This window comes from Macrobrachium nipponense, chromosome 14 (genome assembly GCF_015104395.2).
Source record: "Macrobrachium nipponense isolate FS-2020 chromosome 14, ASM1510439v2, whole genome shotgun sequence".
Classification (NCBI taxonomy): Eukaryota; Metazoa; Arthropoda; class Malacostraca; order Decapoda; family Palaemonidae; genus Macrobrachium; species Macrobrachium nipponense.
In genome coordinates this window covers 58,742,017-58,763,740 of record NC_087207.1, presented here as the reverse complement: position 1 = coordinate 58,763,740, position 21,724 = coordinate 58,742,017, and the positions used below count along the sequence as shown (strand labels likewise).

The following is a 21,724-nucleotide window of genomic DNA, read 5'->3' as shown; positions in this document are numbered from 1 at the left end:
CTCAGATGGCAGGTAATATCAGAAAATCATCTGCGACAGTATACCAAGGAAAGTGGTCAGCATACTGTGATTGGTGTCGTAGAGGGAACGTGTCTCCACTCGGTACCACTATTCAGCAGTTAGCAGACTTTCTGATATATCTCAGAACAGAAAAACATATGTCTGTATCTACAGTGAAGGGGTACAGGGCGGCTCTAGCCTCAGTCTTACGAATGAAAGGAGTGGACATATCGTCTTCATGGGAGTTGGCCATGCTGATGAGGAGCTTTGAACAGTCATGCCCACCAAAGGAGCTAAAAGCCCCAGATTGGGATCTGACCAAGGTACTGAGTGGTCTGACAAAACCCCCCTACGAACCACTAAGGCAGTCCACGGATAGGAGCCTGACCCTGAAGACAGTCTTCTTATTGGCCCTGGCTTCAAACCAAAAGGGTGGGGGGAGCTACATGGCCTCTCATATCATAAAGCACTCGAGGTGGTTGGAGATCAATGGTATGTGAGTTTGTCCCAGAATTCGTGGCCAAGACCGAAAATCCAACAATAGTAGATGGCAGATTCGACTCCTTTACCATACCTTCCTTGGCAGACTTTGTAGACAACGACAAAGCTGAGATGTTCCTGTGCCCTGTCAGGGCACTAAGGGAGTACTTAAAGAGAACAAGGCACCTCAGGCCGGGGTGCCAGAGGTTGTTCGTAAGTACAGGACGGAACAAGAAGGAAGTGTCCAAGAATACAATATCATTTTGGCTAAGGGAGACGATCAGAGATGCTTATACGGCAGAAGACAGAGGGTCAGATAGCCAGATGGGAGCTAGAGCTCATGACATCAGGGGTGTGAGTGCTTCCCTGGCATTTAAGAAGAACATGTCTGTGGATAAAATTCTGAAAGCTGGTGTGTGGAAGCGCCAAACAACTTTCACCTCATTTTATTTGAAAGATGTTGCCCATAGATCCTTGGACACCTTTTCCTTGGGTCCAGTGGTGGCGGCCCAACAAGTGATATAGTTCATCCAGTGCCCCTGGCGGGTCAGTTTGCGTCTAGTCTAAGATGAAGGTATGAAAGTAGAATGAATGGGATGACTGGTCTTTTTTCTTTACTACTTTCTTCCTACTCCTTTAACTACGGGCAATATGAAGGAGAGTACCGTCATGTGCTGGAACGGACTAGATGCAGGTGAGATGGTCAGCCATACTGTGAAGCTATCTTAGCTGATGATATACTTTTCAGTAGCAACACACCCCTCTGGATAATAGGGAAAAGAGGGGTGAAGGTGGATCCAGTTGCAAGGGACAAGAGTAAACAGTAGAATGGTATCTACACCCAGTGGGAGAAAACCAATAGATCCGCTTATATCTTTGGTCCTAGGTTCATTGTCCATTCTCTTAGAATTTCCCTATATATTCGGAAATGGATAAGGTGGCAAACTCCCAGTCAGTTGTAGAGACTTACCTCCCTCCAATAGTAAGTCTATCCTAATGTTAAGACCGAAGGTTTGTTTCGTGTATGAAAAATACAAATTAGTTACAAATTTGTATTTTTCATAACTAACAAACTTGAGGTCTTAACAGTTAAAGGCCCACCTCGAACCACCCCTCTAGCAGTCTTAAACTGGGTTAGAAATATAACTGATGGGTCACAGGTAGCCGTGGGCATTCTGGGTATACATGCCCCGTGACCTGGTATAGATGCCATTAGTCCCTGGATCTCACAAGTGTAATTTTAATTCTACGGTTTGGGCCTTCCAGCTTGGCGCTAGTAAATCCTAATGTTAAGACCTCAGGTTTGTTAGTTATGAAAAATACAAATTAGTTACAAATTTGGTATTTTTCTGTGTATGAGCTCGAATATTATTATACATTGCAGGTCAGCATGTTCCCCTCAGTGGTGGGTCTTTTGCTATGGTACAGCGTGAGCCTTTAGGAGTAATTGGAGGGATTGGTGCCTGGAATTTTCCCATGCAGACTTGTGTTTGGAAGGTAGTGTATTGTTTTTAGAATAAAAATCATTACAGTAAGTCGTTTTTAATGTTTTATAGATCATAAATCCTCCTTCATCAGTTGTATATATTGCTGTACAGCATATGCTTGAAGTATCCTCACTATTTTGAATTTGTAAGCCATCAATATTGCTAACCTGAAATTATCACTTAGAAGTGCTTTCTATCTTTTTGTAAATTATTTTTGGCTTCTAAATTTAGCCACCCAGTTTCTTAAACTTGAACTCTAATTACTGCTTCAGATTTTTTGTTGTGTTAATCTTTGGCCATCGATTTACTTATCAGAATATTGCATGCATCACATTTCAGCATCCAACACTTGGTAAACTTTCTGTTTGAGATAGTATAAACATTTTTCTTGCGAATGTGCGATTTATCTTTAGATCGGAAAGTTGGTAATCCAGGAAGATATAGCTGTCATGATTGCTGAAGTATGACTTTGTTACAGAATACACTGGAAATGTTTCCTGGAATAGGACTTAAGCAGTCCTTTCTTTGTTTATATATAGCCAAGAATAGGTTTTTATTTTAATTTTATGCTCTGATTCTTGGGAGTTGGTCTTGGCTTCTTCTTGAGAGTCTGTAATTATGCTGTAATGTCTGTACAAGAGAGTATAAAATATATAAAATTACTGTTTCCCATAAAGAAATTTTGTTTACATTGTCCCTTTAGATCCCAATATTTTTTGTGCTGAGTAAATGAACTTGGTTGACTATGCGCTGTAAGGCTAACTCTTGACATTTCTAAGAAACTGTATGCAGTCAGTGGTCTTAAATATTCTTCATACACTATCATTTGTTTGCTTGTAGATGACATTGATGGTTCCTTAGGCGATGTCCATTGTCCCCATGTTCATTGCATTCTTCCTTTTGATTTTTTATATTCTTATCAGTCTCTTTCCACCTAGCTCTCCAGCTTCTGTAAGTTTTCTCTACTCCAGTTATCACTTCATTGCAAAACAAACTTTTCTGTCAGGGCTGTGAAAGTTTAAAGTGTGACTCCTAGGCTTGCTTAACTATTTACAATAATGTTCATGAAAAAAAGTCTGTAGTTCAAACCTTCATTGCTAGGAACAGTCAAAATTTTCTGACTGAAAAAAAGAAGCCTTTGTCACTTTTATTTTTCATATTAGTTTGTGGATCACCTTATAGGTTATTGTTGATATCTATTGATCTGGTCTTTCAGGTGGCACCTGCTTTAGCATGTGGTAATACATTTGTTTATAAACCTTCGCAATTTACACCTGTTACTGCTGTCACACTTGCAGAAGTTCTTAAGGAAGCTGGTGTGCCTGATGGAGTATACAATGTCATACAGGTGAGAATATTTAGTAACTTTTGTTTTACAGAGGTTTAGGTAAAGCATAAGAACTCTTGTGTTCTCATTTCACCACTGGGAAAATGTGTAAAAAAAAAATCATTCTTTAACAGTACAGACAGTCACCGGGTTACATCTTTCCAAGTTCATGACGCTTTTCAATATGTTCATTAAAAAATTGGTTCTGGGTTACAGCTGATGTTCCAAGGTTATGTTGTCATCTTATGACATGATGAAACAGTAAAAATACATACAGCTACAATATAAAGTAAAGTAAAAATTTGGAAGTTTTTTGGATGCACAGAACATCAGAATGCTAGTAAAATACTGAAGAGTACACCCAGAGGATTAAAGGTAAGGCTTTCATCATTTTATTTCTCAATTATATACATTTTTCTTGCAAAATTCTGGGTTATGTCGTTTTCAGGTTACAGCATGACGTCAGAATGGAACCCTCGATGTAACCTAGGGACTGCCTGTGCAGGATTGTGGGGATATCAGAATTTAAATAAATATGTAATAAGTTTTCATATAGATACCTAAATCAAATACAGTAGTTAAAAACTGCAGTAAACATGCTTTCATACAATCAACTTACCTGCTCAGATATAGACATAGCTAAGACTCCGTCGTCCTCGACAGAAATTCAAATTTCGCGCCACTCGCTACAGGTAGGTCAGGTGATCTACCGGCCTGCCCTGGGCGGCAGGACTAGGAACCATTCCCATTTTCTACGCATATATTTTCTGTCGCCGGTGGTATCAACACGTTGCTGCCTCCTCTTGACTGGAATTCGCTTTTCTAAGCAATTGATCATCTTATTGTGGACTTTTGGTGACGTACCTGGATCGTTGTTTTGGCATTCGCTACTGTGGACTGGATTTGGACTTGCTTTTTGATTTTTCTTCAGAATGTCTGATTCAAGTGTTTGTGTGAGAATGTGTGTGAATGTAGGCTGCAAGGTGAGGATACCGAAAGCTTCGGTTGATCCTCACACTGTATGTCGCAAATGTAGGGGTTTTGATTGTTCTATTTCTAACACCTGTCATGAGTGTGAGAGGTTGAATGTTGAGGAATGGAAGAATCTAACTTCTTACTTGAAGAAGTTAGAAAGGGATAGAGTCAGAAGGGCTGCATCTAAGATGGCGGGTAGTAGTACAAGGCCTATTGAGCCTTTGGATAATTCTAACTCTTCTCTTAATTATGATTCTGTATCAGGACCCTCACTGGCCGTACATTCAGATTCGGCATCGGAAATTGCTGATCTGAAGGCTACGCTTCACAGGATGAGATCAAAAATGGCTACCATGAAAGGTAAGGACTGTGAAAGTGATTTTAGTGAAGTGAGTGTCCCCAGTGTTGTGGAGGGGGCGTCCTGACCGGTCTCTGCGACCGCTCCCAGGCCTAGAACCTCTTCCAAGCTCCCAAGCCCAGAGGAGAAGGAAAGTCGAAAGCCGTACGGAGGTTGTGGAGAATTCCCCCCGGTCAGGCGTCCCTTCAGCAGGTGCTGTATATAGACAGCCTGCTCAGGACCGCTATCGAAAAAGCGTCCTCAGAGAGTGCTTCTCTTCGTCCGCTTCTCCCTCTCCTAAACGAGGGTGGAAGGATTCGGACTTGTCCAGGCCCCTGAAAAGGCACTGGAGAGATCCTGTTTTGGATTCAAGCCCAGAACGCTTTTCGGAAGGAAGCGCCTCCTTCTATCAAGAAGGCGAAGAGGGTTTTGCCGTTCCCAATGATGGGGGCAAACACGCCTTCGAGGTCTCCTCTCCGTTCAAGAAGACGCAGGAGAAGCGTCCAAGAGGATCATTTTGGCGGTGCAGGAACAGCTGTCCGCCTTAGTAGGAGTCCTTTCGAAGGATCCTCCTCGTAAGAAAGACGTCAGACTGCCGGTCAAGAAGACTCGTCTTCCTTCTCCCACCAGGAGTGAGGCTCCTGTGAGACGTGAGTCTTTTGAGAACTCAGATAGAGACTCGTGGGAAGATTTTGATTCGCCAGGCAAGCGCGTCGCGCCAGCCAAGCGCGAGGCGTCCTACAGACGAGAAGCGTCCTCTAAGGTTAAAGAGTCAGACAAGCGAGAAACGCATTACAGACCAGAGGATTCTCCCAGATGGGATACGTCTGCCAGATCAGCAACTTCAGCCGAGCGCGAGGTATTAACCAGGCGTGAGCATTCAGCCAAGCGTGAGGCTCCAGACAAGCATCTGTCACGCAAGGATGTGGCACTAGGAAGACGCGAAACTTCAACAAGGCACGAAGCGTCAGTCAGGCGCGAGACTTTTGAGAGGCGCGAGGCACCAGTCAGGCGCGAGGCGCCAGCCAAGCGCGAAGAGTCAGTCAGGCGCGAGACGCCAGCCAAGCGCGAGGATCCTGCCAGGCGCGAGGCGCCAGCCAAGCGCGAGGAATCAGCCAGGCGCGAGGCGCCAGCCAGGCGCGAGGCGCCAGCCAGGCGCGAGGCGCCAGCCAGGCGCGAGGCGCCAGCCAAGCGCGAGGAGCCAGCCAAGTACGAAGAGCCAGTCAAGCATAGGAGCTCTATACACTCTCTTAGCCCCTCTCCTATTAGGAGTTTGTCTCCAGTAGAGAGAGTGGTTGGACAGGAAGACCCGGAACGGGAAGTGGCCTCTCCTACTGATCCGATTATGGAAGAGGAATCAGAGGACGAGTCTCACGGTAAAGAAGGACTGTCGAACTACAAAGTTTTGACAGCTCTCCTTCTCCAGGAATACGGAGATGCATTGATCCCTGCCGCTCCTCCTTCGCCTCGTTCACTGTTTTCATGCTCGAAGACTCCGAAATCGTCGGCTTTCTTGAAGATGAGACCGACGATTTCTATGAAGAGAGCTCTGCAATCGCTGGATAACTGGATGCTAACTAAGAAAGAGCTAGTTAGGACAGTCTTTTGCATGCCTCCCCCTAGACTTACGGGCAAGAGAGGGATTTGGTACCAGACTGGGGAGAATATGGGTCTCACTCTCCCAGCTTCAGCTGAAGCTGACTTTTCCAGTCTGGTAGACGCATCCAGGAGACATAGCCTTCAAACACGGCTAAGATTATTGGGGACTTTCAGATTGGATCATCTCCTCAAGGGACTATTTCACATTCTAGAAGTCTTTAACTTTCTAGATTGGTCCCTTGGGGTGATGTCCAAGAAGGGCTCATGCCCCTGAAGGGCTAGAACCGGATGTACTCCTGGCAATTTTGTCATGTATTGACAAGGCGGTGCAAGACGGCTCAGGGGAAGTTTCTTCCTTATTTTGGAGCAGGTCTCTTGAAGAAGAGATCTGTGTTTAGCGCTTTCTTGACGAAAGCAGTGTCGCATTCACAAAGAGCAGCTTTGTTATTCGCCCCTAGATCTGATTTTCTTTTCCCGTCACAGTTGGTGAAGGATATTTCCCGATCTCTGACGGAGAAAGCGACTCAGGATCTTCTCCTGCAATCGTCCAGGAAGAAGAGACCAGTGATGGTGGGAGAAAAGAAAGTGGCGTCTACTCCTGTTCGGCCCTTTCGAGGTGGCCCTCCCACTAGAGTTTCCGCTAAAAGGAAAACGACCGAGAAGAGAGGTCGAGCCTCGTTCCGCCCCTTTAAAAGGGGAAAGTGAAGTGGCGCTCCTCCAAACACCAGTAGGTGCCAGGCTCCGGGGATTTGCGGAGGCCTGGACTCACATCGACACAGACCCTTGGTCGATGTCGGTTCTTCAGAAGGGATATCTCATTCCTTTCCTGGACAATCCTCCCCTGACGTCAACTCCGAGGGAATTGTCCGCCAGTTACAAGGACCCTGTGTTGAAAGATACTCTTCAACAAATGGTGGATCAGATGTGGGACAAGAGAGCTATAGAACTTGTGCTGGATCAAAGCTCCCCGGGGTTTTACAATTGTCTTTTCTTGGTTGCGAAAGCCTCGGGGGGGCTGGAGACCAGTTCTGGATGTCAGCGCTCTGAACAAGTTTGTTCAAAAACAGAAGTTCGCCATGGAAACCTCTGCTTCAGTCCTGGCGGCTCTTCGCCAGGGGGATTGGATGGTGTCTCTGGATCTCCAAGACGCCTATTTTCACGTCCCGAGCCATCTTCGTCGAAGAAGTACCTCCGTTTCATGACGGGGGGAAGGATCTTCCAATTCAGAGCCTTGTGCTTCGGCCTGTCGACGGCGCCTCAGGTTTTCACGAACCTTTTGAAAAATGTGGCGAGATACCTTCACCTGAAAGGAATCAGTATATCTCTATACCTAGACGACTGGCTTATCAGAGCAAAGTCAGAGGAACAGTGTTTGGAGGACCTGACTGTGACACTAAACCTAATAAAGACTTTAGGATTACTCGTGAACCTCGAGAAGTCCCAACTGATCCCCAGCCAGAACTTGGTCTATCTGGGGATTCGGATGGATTCTCGGGGTTTTCGAGTATTTCCTTCTCAAGAGAGACTAGCGAGAGGTTTAGAAAAAGTCTCTCTCTTCCTAAGGAAGGAACGGACTTCGGCGAGGGTGGAATGGTTGAGCCTGTTAGGGACCCTTTCCTCGCTCGAGCAGTTCTTTCATCTAGGAAGACTTCATCTCCGTCCTCTTCAGTTCTTCCTCAGAAATTCGTGGAACATGAAGACAGGACTCCTCTCGGACTTCTTTCCATTCCAGATCTGATAAAACGACATCTAGAATGGTGGTTACTCCCACTGAGGGAAAACAAAGGTACTTCCCTGGAAATACAGAGCCCAAACCTTGTATTGTTTTCCGACGCGTCGGAAAAAGGTTGGGGAGCAACTTTGGGAAAGAGAGAAGTGTCAGGCACTTGGAATGCTCTTCAGTGTCCTGGCACATAAACTGCAAAGAACTGCTAGCTGTACACCTAGCTCTAAAGAGCTTCGAACCGTTAGTATGCAACAAAATAGTACAAGTGAATGCGGACAATACAACCGCTCTGGCATACATTCGGAGCAAGGAGGTACTCACTCGTATGCCCTTTACGAACTCACAAGAGAACTGCTGTTGTGGACATCCCAAAGGAACATCTCGCTCTTGACGAGGTTCGTTCAGGGAGTAAGGAACGTACGAGAGGACAGGCATGAGGAGGAGGAACCAGGTCCTTCATACCGAGTGGACCCTCCACTCAGAAGTTTGCCTCAAGCTCTGGTCTCTTTGGGGAACTCCTCATGTCGACCTCTTTGCCACGTTCCTCTCGAGGAGACTGGAAGTCTTCTGTTCAGTAGTAGAAGATCCCAGAGCTCTAGCAGTAGACGCCTTCCTACTAGATTGGTCTCAGGTAGACGTTTACGCATTTCCCCCATTCAAGATTCTAGGACAAGTACTCAGGAAGTTTGTGACTTCAAAGGGGACAAGAATGACCCTGATAGCCCCCTTTTGGCCAGCTCAAGAATGGTTTCCAGAGGTACTGGAGTGGATAGTAGACTTCCCCAGATCCCTTCCACAAAGGAGGGATCTTCTCAGACAGCCACACTTCGAGAGGTTTCATCAAAACCTCCCCGCTCTCGCTCTGACTGCCTTTCGACTATCGAAAGACTTGTCAGAGCGAGAGGCTTTTCTAGTAAAGCAGCAAGCTCGATCGCTAGAGCCCGGAGAACTTCCACTATCCGGGTTTACCAATCCAAGTGGGAAGTTTTTTTTTTAGAAGGTGGTGTAAGTCAAAGAAGTTGTCCTCCTCCAGTACCTCTGTAACAGAAATAGCTGATTTTCTGTTATTTCTGAGGGAAGAATCGCAGCTCTCCGTAGCCACGATAAAGGGCTATAGAAGTATGCTTTCGGCCGTCTTTAGGAATAGAGGCCTAGATTTGGGAAACAATAAGGATCTGACATGATCTGATTAGGTCGTTTTTGAGACCAAGAAGTCTAGAATGACTTCTCCCCCTAACTGGAATCTAGACGTAGTGCTGAAGTTCTTAGCTTCAGAGAGATTTGAACCCCTACATTTGGCCTCGTTTCGTGATATAACGAGAAAATGTTTATTCCTTTTGTCACTGGCAACGGCAAAAAGGGTTAGCGAACTGCACGCCCTTAGTGACAAAGTCGGGTTCAATATAGATTCAGCCATCTGTTCCTTCAAGGAATTATTCTTAGCGAAGAATGAAAATCCTTCGAACCCCTGGCCGAGAAACTTCGAAGTAAAAGGATTATCGGGTCTCGTCGGCAGGGAACCGGAGAGGTCTCTTTGCCCAGTAAGGGCATTAAAGTTTTACTTAAAGAAAAAGGAACAGTTGGGAGGTTCTAGACAAGGCCTGTGGTGCTCAGTGAAGGATCCATCAAGACCTATGTCTAAGAATGCATTAGCCTTTTTGTCAGGAACGTAATTTTGGACGCTCATAAGGCTTGCACGGACGATTCCTTAAAACTCCTGAGAGTAAGAGCTCATGAAGTGAGAGCAGTGGCGACGTCTCTCTCTTTTCAGAGAAATATGTCGCTGAAGAATATCTTGGAAGCGACATATTGGAGATGTAATTCTGTGTTTGCGGCTCACTATTTGAAGGACGTGCGTTTGTGGCCTATGAAAAATGTTTTTCATTAGGTCCTTTTGTGTCTGCGGGCACAATCCTGGATAAACAGGAGCTTACAACAATCCTTAAATATAGATATGTTCTAGACTTTCTGCTGAACAAGTGCAGTTGTCGCACAAGCGGCCAGTCACTTCAGTTCAGTAAGGAACTCTTGTGATATCTTGTAATAGAAAATTTTTTTAAAATTATTGTGTGCTTGTGCATTGTGGTTTGAGTTACGGTTGTTGCGAAGAGTTGGGGATAACTCTGAGCAATTTTTAATACTAACATGGTGGTTAGGATCAGGTGGTCGGGATTGATTGTTTGCTCATTAATAAGGTGTGTTGTCATGTAAGTGGATCAGCACCCATTGACAAAGTCCTTTCAGGCTCTGCCGAGTAAGTGGATAAGACCCCTTCGGCAGACCCACAAGAATTCTTGGCCATAGATCACATATCTCGCTAAAGTTTCTTGAGTGATGCAGACTACGGGGAAAACACACCCACGAAGTCTACCACCTATCAGGTAGGAACCAAGGTTTTTAATTTATACCTACAACAGATGTTGTTTACCTGTCTATTCTAGTAGTAGCTGTCTCTTACCCTCCACCGAAGGGTGCCAATCAGCTATGTATATATCTGACAGGTAAGTTGATTGTATGAAAAATGATATTGTTATAATACAATAAAGTTTCATACATACTTACCTGGCAGATATATACGATTAGGGCCCACCCAGCCTCCCCGCAAGGAGACAGGTGGAAGAGAAAAATATATGAGTAGAAAACGGGAATGGTTCCTAGTCCTGCCGCCCAGGCAGGCCGGTAGATCACCTGACCTACCTGTAGCGAGTGGCGCGAAATTTGAATTTCTGTCGAGGACGACGGAAGTCTTAGCTATGTATATATCTGCCAGGTAAGTATGTATGAAACTTTATTGTATTATAACAATATCATTTTTCTAAAATAAGACTGCATGAGTTTAAAGCTCTTGAATCATATAAAGTCTCTCTTTCAACTGAAAACGTACTGGTCATATCCAGTCATTACTCAACATTTTGAAAATATATTTGCACAATTGCCCTATCCATAAACTCACAATCCATGAGTTTCTATTTTTGTTAAAATAAAAATATTACCAGTTTGTTTACTTCAGTGCCCTGGGCAGTGTAGTATTTTTTTATTTGAGCTTCACTATGAATTAATCTAACCCTGTTTACTCAGTGTGAGATGGGATAGTAAAGAAGGAAGAACAAATACTTAATGGGGTAGGGGAATGTGCATCCTCATGTATGTGTTAATCACTTCCTGAATTACTTACAATTTGGTTGTCAGTTGTCTATAAACAGTGGTTATGTGCTGTGAGATGTTGAAGTTCTAGGAGCTTCAGTTTTAGAATATATTTAAGAATAAAGACCAAATGTAGTTTTATGTATTTTAAGCCAAGAGTATTGGATTAGCAGTTTCTTTTTCATTATTATGGATTTCATTATAAGCACAGACTTTGGTATAAAGCTTTATTTTATACTTTTCCGTAGTTATCCATTATTGTTCTTGTTGAATAGGGTGAAGGTGAAGCTGGAGTGTTTCTGTGTAATCATCCTGATGTTGCCAAGCTGTCTTTCACTGGCTCTGTTCCAACTGGTGTGAAGGTAATTCATTATCTTAAATTCGTGGATTTATTTAGGCAATGACATATATAGATTTCCAAGAATGAATATATTATGATATGTCATTACAGCTCATTTTTCTTGCTGCCATACAACTTATTTTTATGTATTTGCCAAATATTTTTTTTATATTAATTTTTTATTTTAAGGTAATGGCAACAGGAGCTCAAGGAATCAAGGCTGTAACCTTGGAGCTGGGAGGCAAATCTCCTCTCATCATATTTGAGGATGCTGATATGAAGAATGCCATCAAAGCTACATTAATTGCAAACTTTTTATCACAAGGTCAAGTAAGTTTCTCTCTCTCTCTCTCTCTCTCTCTCTCTCTCTCTCTCTCTCTCTCTCTCTCTCTCTCTCATACAGTATATTGATGTACCAGAGAGAGAATTGTACTTAATGATAATTAAATCCATACAACACAAGGAAAAAAACAGTAGGAAAGGAGATTTACCAATAAGGTTCAAATTTTTTTTACATTTATCATTATTATAAAATTCCATAATTTAATGAGAGCAGTTAGTCACACTTTGAAATTTTCGCCTCAAGATTTGATCTGAAACGAGAAGTCAACTTTGGCGCAGGGAAAACTTAAAGTTGGACAGCGAGGTGGAAAAAGAACAGAGTAAATGAATGTGCCATCAGTACACCTCACATTGTGTACTGTAGACATTATTTAAGGGTCTTTGCAGCATCCCTTCAGCTCCTAGCTGCAATCCTTTTTTATCCCTTTAATTATGCTTTATCTCCAGTCCTATTCTCTCTACCCTGTAACGTTCCACCCTCTCCAAACAATTATTTCAGCTGAATGACCTCATAGGTCCCAGTACTTGGCCTAAATTGTATATGTACAGTGGACCGCCCATATTCGTGTTCTCTGGACTCACGGACTCGCACATTTGCAGATTTCTCTATGGAACATTTCCCCGCTTTATTCGCGAAAAATTTGCCTATTTGCGGTATTTTTCTGTGATAAATATCCACAAGTTTTTTTTTTTTTCTTTATCATCATAAAATGCACTTTTTGTGATAAATCTATTCAGAAAAAAACAGATTTAAAAATTTTTAGTGGGTTTTTCTTGAGTTTTAACTACCAAAATAGGATGTTTTAAGCATTTTTGTAGGGGTTCCACCTATTCGTGGGTTCTAACTATTCCAGGGGGGGGGGGGGGGGGGGGGTTTCTGATGATGCATCCCCCTCCCCGCGAATACAGGGGGACCACTGTATTCCAGTTCCAGTTCTTAATAGGTAGAATGCAATGGTGCCTGAAGGGCCTCAAGAGATGCTCTATTGAGTGGTGTCCCCCTCCTTGTACATAAAAGAATGAGCAATAATTGAAATACACAGAATAGTAATAAGAACAAGTGCCAATTTATAAAATAATACTTTTTCATTTTCTAAGAAAACCTCATTTAGAGAAGTTCAAAGTTTAGTGGAAAATTATTACGTTATGATCAAACTATGTGACATGCTGACAAAATACCCTTAACACCAATAGTAGAGAAGAAATGGTAAACAAAGCACCAAAAGGAAGAGAAGAAATGGTTAATAACTGGAAATGGAAGTGTATGCAAGACAGAATTTAAACATTAGATAAATCTGCCCAGAACCATGGCTCATTTTGAACAGTAAGTACAAAATCCAAAACTTAGTATATCCTGTGACTATGAGTGGCACTTCAGTCCAGTGCAAGGCACTGTAAAGTGTAATTGTATTCATCAAAGTACATAATTAAACAAGTTGGAGCAGTTCCATGATAACATGAGGAGGAGCAAAACAGTTAAAAATTTTATGCATGCACCTGGACCTGGGCTTAGAACCAGGTTGTTTTTGCATACCGTATGTAAATTTAGTGACTATTTGCTTATTGTATTTCTGTGCATGTGTCCATTTGCAGGCAGTAAAATACTAAACGTACTGTAATCTGTTTTGCAGTGCTGTATTTTGAACTGATTTTCAAGTCATTAATTGACTTGTTCATTTATTTAAAATGCCTTGTGATGACAAACATGCAGATCCTGTTCATAAGAAATATTTTATTGATACTGGTACATTTCTTTTGTACTTCTCATTAATTCCAGGTTTGTTCTAATGGCACAAGGGTGTTTGTCCAAAGGAGCATATTCAAGGAGTTTGTGAAACGATTAGTTGATGCAACCAGTAAAATGAAGATTGGCAATCCATTTGCTGAAGACACTACTGTGGGAGCAACAATTCATGAAGATCATGCCAGAAAAGTGTTAAGTTATATATCAAAAGCAAAAGAGGAGGTAAGTTTGTTTTTATGTAACTGTTTTGATAATTCTGTGAGTTTGTTAGTGTAGGAAGCAAATCATGGCCTTATATGTAGGAATATCTTTCTACACAAGCTGGAATCAGTTGTTTTGAAACTTGGTAACTACATGTAGTAATTAACTAATGGTAGGAATACTGGGTAGAGGCTGGGGCCACTCACTTGCTTTCACCAAGCGCATTTTCTTTATCTGCTGTCAAGTGAGGACATCTTGCTGCTCTCTCACTGACTGCCAAGTTGAAACTTTTTTTTTTTTCCGAGATGTTTTGTGACTTTTTAAAGATATGGAGTTGCCTGAGAAGAATGAACAACTTTGTGTGAAAAATGTGAGCAGTTTGTGGGCATTTCATGTCCTTAATGTCTGTAGATCCCCACCAGTATTTCTCCTATTGGAGGGTAGGACCTGCAAGCCCTATCTTCTGTGATGAGTGTCTGAGTCAGTTTCCCTCACAATGGAAAAAGTTTGGGAAGGCAAAAAAATAAATAAATAAAAAAAAACATTTTCCAGTATCATTGGGAGGAAATAGAAGGGTATCTTTCTGGTCAGAATTTTTATTTAGTGGATTGCATTCATTCAGCAGATGGTGGACTTGTTTGTCTACTTTCATTAACACAAGTCCCTCCTAGTCTCACTTCTGGAAGGCTTTTGTTCTGCCTCAAATTAACTTATCAGATTGAAGAGCACTGATCTTTCCACTTTGGTGGAGTTATCCTTGCTCATGAGGAGTTTTGAGCATTCTTCTTGTTCTCTGAAGCTTTTGCCTCTGGAGTGAAATGTGACTTCTACCCCCCACGGCTCTACTCGTCACCATATGAACCCTTGGGGGAGGCCTCAGACTGAGATCTGATGCTCAAGACTTTTCCTGTTAACCATAGCCTTGATGAAGGGTGTTGGCATGTAACATTGTCTTTCTTATTTCATAGCACTTGGAGGGTTGGGAACCCTTCTCATTCTCATTCATGCCATAGTTTTTGGCCAAAAAATTCGGAACCTGTCATTTCCTGATGAAAGATTGGAGAGATGTTCAGTAATCTCTCTCTTCAGGGGTTTGTTGGTGGTGATCTAGACAAGATACGTTATACCTGATGTGAACTGTGAAAGTAGTGTCCAGGAAAACTTTCTCTCTGGCTTTTTGCTGAAATAAAATGAGCTATGGCTCTTCTGGCAAAATAGGTAGCTGTACAACATGGGCAAGAGCTCCCAAAGTTGGGGCGTGGGAACGTTCCTTTAATTTCAGAGCATTTATTCTATAATAAGGTACAGTAATACTTTGGGTTACGAACCGATTAGTATACAAATTTTTTAACTTACGAAGTGACGCCCTCATTCTGGAATACGAATTTCACTTGGAATATGAATGCGCGAATTTCCATCATGGGAGGCCGCCTGCTTTGTTTACATCGGACATCGGATGAGCGTGGGATCTGCGAACGCATTTTTTTTGGCCAAAACTTAACGCCTGCTTTGTTTACATCGGACATCGGATGAGCGTGGGATCTGCGAACGCATTTTTTCGGCCAAAACTTAACGTGGGTCACGTGACTTCCTCCCACGCATCCCTTGACCCTTTTTAAACCATAACTCTTTCACTATCTTGCTGGCGGTAAGATTGAACGCATCTGTCCGTGATACGCTCTCAAATTTGCTTAGTGATTTGCGCACGTGTTGTGTTTCCCGTGATAGTGCTTTTATACCATTACTATTACCCAGATACTCAAAGACAATGGATTCCCAAGATGACGAAGGCAAGCAGCAAGAAGGAAAGCATAAGTAAGAAGGAGATGATTACAGTCGAAATGAAGAAGGAAATTATCCAAATGCATGATAAAGGCGAGCGCGTGAAAGACATTGCAGCATTCTTCAAGCGGTCGCAATCAACGATCTGCACTATTTTGAAGAAAAAGGAAGAAATTAAAGCCAGTAAAGCATCAAAAGGTGTCACAGTATTGACGAAACAACGGCCTTATATTTTCGACGATGTAGAAAATTTGCTCATAGAAAAATATTTTTTCAAAATTGTGAAAGACGACACAGTGTCGCGTAAGCGTAAAATTAGTGATCGTAGTGAACGGTGCTCTCTAGAGAAAGAACCAGAAAGTCTTCCAGAAGTGTTCACGGAGGGAGATTTCCCCCCCAAGCCCTAACCCTCTCCTCCTCACCCTTCCCCTCCTCCCGTCTCCGTCAAGCCAGCAGCCACACTCGCCAAAGGTAAAGTTCAGGTTTTACTGTGCATGCATATTAAATCTAGTGTTTATATTTAATTTCATTCTTCAATTTTATAATTTTATGTAATTCCTACACAAATTTTCAACCTTAGTGAACAAAAATAAATGGAAAAATATGAATTGAAATGGTCATTCATGGTCGGGTGGAACGCATTATTTGCTTTTTATAACATTCTTATGGGAAAATCCATTTAGGTTACGAATTTTTTAGGTTACGAAGCAGGTTCTGGAACGGATTAAATTCGTAACCCAAGGTATTACTGTAATGAGGGTAGATGTGTGGAATTATCAGACTACTATTACCTTATTCTACCTAAGAGATATCACCCATAAGTTCTTGGATATCTTCTTGGGAACAATGGGTGTAGTCACAAAGCTCCTCTTAAACTGAAAACTATCTCGTCTGAAGTAGTTGCAGGGAATTAGATTTGAATTGAATGATAGTGGTTGGCTTTTCTTCCTTCTTCCTTCTAGACTCCATCTGTGATGGAACACTTTGCACTGAAGGATATTCCTACATTAAAGGTTGTGGTTTGCATAGCAGAAAAAAATACAAATTGCTTTTAAATGTTGTCATTTTGTTTTTCATTTCATTGTACTGGAATTTTTTCAACAGGGAGCAACCTTATTATGTGGTGGAGAAAGAATTATGCTGGAAGGAGAATTATCAGGAGGCTATTATTTATCACCAGCAGTCTTAGCAGACTGCAAGGATGATATGACGGTAAAGATACTCAGTACTTTATGTTCTCATTTCTCATCTGGTTAGGATTAATTAGATATTAAGTTTAGCAGAATGAAGCTATTAAAACTTGTGTCAAAATAAGTAGAGCATTTCAAATCATAAGGGATTGTATAGCCTAAAGTGAATTGAAATGTTCTAACCAAATTATAGCCTGAGTTCTATATTACAACACCCCCAGATTACTTCACTCATTCTAAATAATATTCAAGACATTACATTGTGTTGTGTATGTTAATGAATAAATAAGTGATATTAGCTTACTGTAAATGTGGATGGTGGACTCGTTATCTTTAGCCTGGATTGTCTGAGATTAGAGTTAGCACAGTCTCCTTCTCATTATTCTCATCCAAAGAACGTCACAGGAAAAATTCTCCCCATCATTAGATATGCACATCTTTTAAAGGAATTTCCCCAAATGAACTTTAAGATAGGAATACGTACTTAAGTGGTTTAGGCTTGGAGATCCCAATGACTTCTTGGAGATCACAGGATGACATCTAGTCCGTATGGCAGCTTAACTTTGACTGTTTACGTGAGTCATTTCTAGTACAACCGCATTGTACTGGAACTGTAACAAAACTGAATTCATGGTCGCAACTGACCAACAACAAACATCCAACTTTCACATCAACAAACAACCGATGACCAATACTAAAGGGCTGTTACACTCCCACTTGCAAACTAATTCATGAAATAATCAAACACAGTGCTTTTCCCAACTATCAATACAAAAATACAAATACGTACAACAAAAGACAATAGTACTATCTTCCTTTCATACAATATGCATTTCCACTTTATGTAAATGAGAGAAACATATACAAACACCAATACAAGTTATGACAAAGAACAACCTCTCATCAAAGTTTCAGCAAAAGCCTTGTTTGCTGTTTGTTATTTGTTAATGTGAATATGGTAGGTATCTCAGATAATAAAAAATCATGCCTACGTCAGTTTTGTATAGTTTGATTCTTATTAGATACTACTTATTATTAATGACTGACAGGCAGTAGTATATATGTAAGTAGTACTATTAGCCAACCTTGTGAAAGATTAGATTTTTTTTATGTTAGGATCTGGTTAAGCTGTAGTTTTCTGGTGATAGAAGCCCTCTCGACGTGATTTGGAATTCATGTAAAGCTGTTGGTCCTGTTGCTAAATAACCACTGGTTCCATGCAACGTAAAAACACCATACAAACAAACAAACAAACAACCTGTTGTAGTTGTAATTCAAAATATGCTTATTAAAATATCTACAAAATAAAGGATCCATGTGTGGTGAAAAAAAAAAAAAAAGTTTCATATAAGTAACTTACCAAGTAATTACATAGCTATAGGTTTCCTAACCACAGCAGCCTAAAATTAAAAAATCACAGTAGCGCTTCTTTTGTTTTTGTGTAGGTGACAAGCCTTGCTACTTACAGGGGAGAATAGGAACAACACAGCAGAGCCTCAATTTATTCTCCGCTGGCTCCTGACTTACATCGGGTGTTTTCTGCAGCCACCTTCATCATGTTTTTGGTGTATATTTCTGAAATATGATGAAGTATTAGAATTTTGTTGTGGTCTCTAAGCATTAGTTGTATTGTTAACTTTTAGCTAACATTATTTCTAGCTTGTTTGGACCATAATGTCAGACTCTAGTTCTTCAAGCAATTGCTGTTGTAGCAATGCATGTAGGACCAGCTTAACCAAGTTGTCATACAAGTCTCATTCTAAGTGTGTTAAATATAGGACTGGGATAATAAAAAATGGAAGGTATTAAAGACTCACTTAGATAACCTAGAGAGGTGTTACGGCCTCTGAGAGAGGTCCGCTTCAGGTTCGATATGAAATAAATAAAAAAAAAATATTTCAACACCAACAGTTGAAACTGGAGATACGAATATAGAAAGAAACACTAACACAACAATCGTTTATTTACAAGCTTACTAACATGGGTAAATGCTGAATGGTATCTCCTATTTACATAAAAAGATAGAATCTTACACTGCATGAACTTGGGGAACAGTGAGGCAATTCAAATACTTGCTAGTCAATTTGGCAATTCGAAGAGATGGCTTCATAATAGGAAAACGGTGATTGCAGACGTCCTCTTGACTCCGTATTGCAGAAACTAGTCTACTTGTAAGGCAGGAACTCCCCCCTTTTCTTCTCCGAAGTCTGCTCAACGTAGAGACAACTTGGTCGTCCACTCCTGAAGACGATTAGACCAGTATCCAACTAACTCTCGAACAACTCTTCTGATTGATCCTTCGTCGGTTCCTTCGTCTCTAGTCTCTCTCTGACGATCACTGCTGCTGATCTCTCATTGATAATCTGATCTGTGGCTCTTACTGAGGATATCTCTCTGTGACTAACTGGTGTCTCTCTTTTACGATCTCTGCTTTCTCCTGCTACGACCGTCGTATTTATACGGCACTCGGGGCGGAGCCTACGGCGAACTTCACAAACTCCAGGGATTTCTAGGACTTCTTAGATGAATCTAGACGAGGTATTGCATCAGAAATCGCGGCATTTCTCACGTCCCGACGAGTTCCACAACACTCCTGCCGATTCTAGAACCATCATGATAACAGGCACCTCCTTTCCTTTAACTTTCTTTGCTATGAAGCAATTACCATCACAAGAGGGGGAAAAAGAAGCCAGCAGCTTCTAGAGCTGAAAATAGGACTAAGTTAGTCTACATACTCCTTTGCTTAGGTTAGTAGATGATAGTGCTCTTCCTTCATCACTGGTTCCTGCTATCTCTTCTAGTCCCAGCTCTCCCACTGTACCTTGATCTCATGCTCCAAACCCAATCCCATTGCCAGCCTCGAATTTAGGTTCGACCAGAAATATAATTTAGTAGTTAATAAAGTGGTGGAATGAGGGGCATCCCTAAAAGCCCTGATGGACAAAGTCTTCTGGTGTGCATAATGACAGTATTGTGCAAGTTGAGGGGGTGGCTACTCGTCGCACTGGTGCTCCGTGACGAAGGTCCCCGTCCTGCTTCCCCAAACCTGGGAGAAGACTTACTGTAGGTCCAAGGGATGGGTCAGTGGGGTTTGCCCACAAGTAGTCGGCCCCCCTCACAAAGCCTGTCACTCAATCCCAGGCTTCGACAGACGGCCGTTGGAAAGGTCTCTCAGGGAGAGCTCTTCAGCTCTTGTTGGATTTAGAAGGTTCCAGCCCTGACAAGAGGCGCCGGTGGCTCTTCCCAGCTTCGTCTCATCTTCTTAAGAGGCACACCAATGAAGCAGACCGCTCCCATCCGCTTTCTAAGATTGTTTTTGAGAGACTTGATTACCAAGGCAAACTTTCTGATCCAAGAGGACATCTTGCCTTCCTCTAAGGTGGAAGCTCACAAGGTCCGGCTATCACTACCTCTCTTGCTTTTAAGCATAATATATCCCTCTTGTCCATTTTACAATCTACTTATTGGAAGAGCAAGTCAGTCTTCGCATCATTTTATGCAAAAAAAGTGGAAACTAATTAAATATTGTAGTACCTTAGGACCTTGATCCATGGCTGGCTTGATGTAGGGTATTGAGTCTTGGGGGGACCCTGGGAGTACATTGTACCTGGAGTACCCACCAGTTTTTTAGTGGTTGGGGTGTGGCTTTTTATTGTAGTGTAGGGGGCAGCATTGTATGGTGGTTTTTATTCTAGTACTGTGCCCAGAGCAAGGGGACCTTTTAAGGATTTGTTAGCCATTGGAAATCTCCTTCGCCGCAAAGTTCCCACCTAAGTAGAGGTGACCCATGGCTATACCGCCACACCACTACAGGTGAAGTTGAGCACTTACCAAAGGCAGAATCTACCTGCAGTAGCTCTCTTATCAGACAAGGAAACAATAAGCATTGTATCAATGCTAGCAACTTTTCAATTTCAAAGTCATTACCATTACTTAATGTTTTGGAATGGAATAAGTCCATGTATCCCACCTGTCAATGGATTCAGCCATATAATTAATTGGTCAGTTACTTTTATGAAAATGTTATTTTGTTCATGAAACTTACCTGACAGATATATATATAGCTGTATTTTCCGAAGTCCGACAGAATTTAAAAATTCGCGGCACACGCAGTGGGGCGGCCAGGTGGTAGTACCCATTCCCGCCGTGGGAGGCGGATATCAGGAACTATTCCCATTTTCTATTCATATTTTTCTGTCGCCGGTCGGTAAAACAACTGTTTACAGACCTCCGCCTAGGATTTTGAAAACTTCATTAGCCGCTTAAGTATCCTAATTGTTATTTCGATTATTAACTTGGATTTGTGGCTAGGCATACGCTAGCGTAAATTTTTTCATTGCATTTGATGTCTGAAGCTAGTTAGCCTAGTTTCAGACTTTGTTGTCTGCATGGTAAGGTGAGGCTACCGAAATTCGGTAGACACTCGCTTAGTATAGATGACGTTTACATGTTTTCTTTGCATAAGTTCAATGTAATTAGTGTAAGGTGTGACTGATTACGGAAGAAGGAGGATTCATGTACGCATTTTAGAGCGTGTTAGAATCAGGAGTTTTCCTCCACAGTAAACAGAAGTTAGAAATAATGAACCTTCTAACCTCCTGTAGATTTTATTTTGCCTAACCCTGTGGTATGGCTTACGGGCCTAGAAGAAGTGTCTGCTAGAGGATTACATCAAGTAATCTTAGACTAAAGTGCTCGCTCTCCATTCAGTGTTGTGAAGTGTAGTGTCCCTTGTGTTGTGGAGGGGGCGTCAGATCGGCCCCCATAATGCCTCTAGGCCTGGACCTCTGTCGGACTCCCAGGACTCAGGGAGAGGGCATGTCGAAAGCCGCAAGAGGGTTACGGGGGCTCCCCACCGATCTGGCGTCCCTTCGGCAGAACCTGTTGACGCTTCCCAGGTGCTAAGATCGTGCACGTGCACGAATCTTGAAGGATTGCTTCTCGTCCTCCGAGGCGTCCTCCCCGCGCAAGGGTTGGAGCTCTCGGAAGGACTCGCGCCCTAATAAGAAGCTTTAGAGAAGAGGACGCTTCACGTCCTCTCTCTCGTTAG

The 21,724-nt window shown here is 42.2% G+C and overlaps 1 protein-coding gene across 4 annotated transcripts in view; it reads left to right on the top strand.

Annotated features, from left to right (window-relative positions):
- LOC135226539 (4-trimethylaminobutyraldehyde dehydrogenase-like) overlaps positions 1 to 21,724 on the top strand; it is a 53,429-nt gene that overhangs the window by 20,987 nt on the left and 10,718 nt on the right. For all 4 annotated transcript variants that reach the window (XM_064266198.1, XM_064266195.1, XM_064266197.1 and 1 more), the window contains exons 6-11: positions 1,865 to 1,977; positions 3,184 to 3,315; positions 11,351 to 11,437; positions 11,605 to 11,745; positions 13,535 to 13,723; positions 16,589 to 16,696. In XM_064266198.1, coding sequence (XP_064122268.1) covers positions 1,865 to 1,977; positions 3,184 to 3,315; positions 11,351 to 11,437; positions 11,605 to 11,745; positions 13,535 to 13,723; positions 16,589 to 16,696 — 770 coding nt within the window. The remainder of the gene's footprint in view (positions 1 to 1,864; positions 1,978 to 3,183; positions 3,316 to 11,350; positions 11,438 to 11,604; positions 11,746 to 13,534; positions 13,724 to 16,588; positions 16,697 to 21,724) is intronic.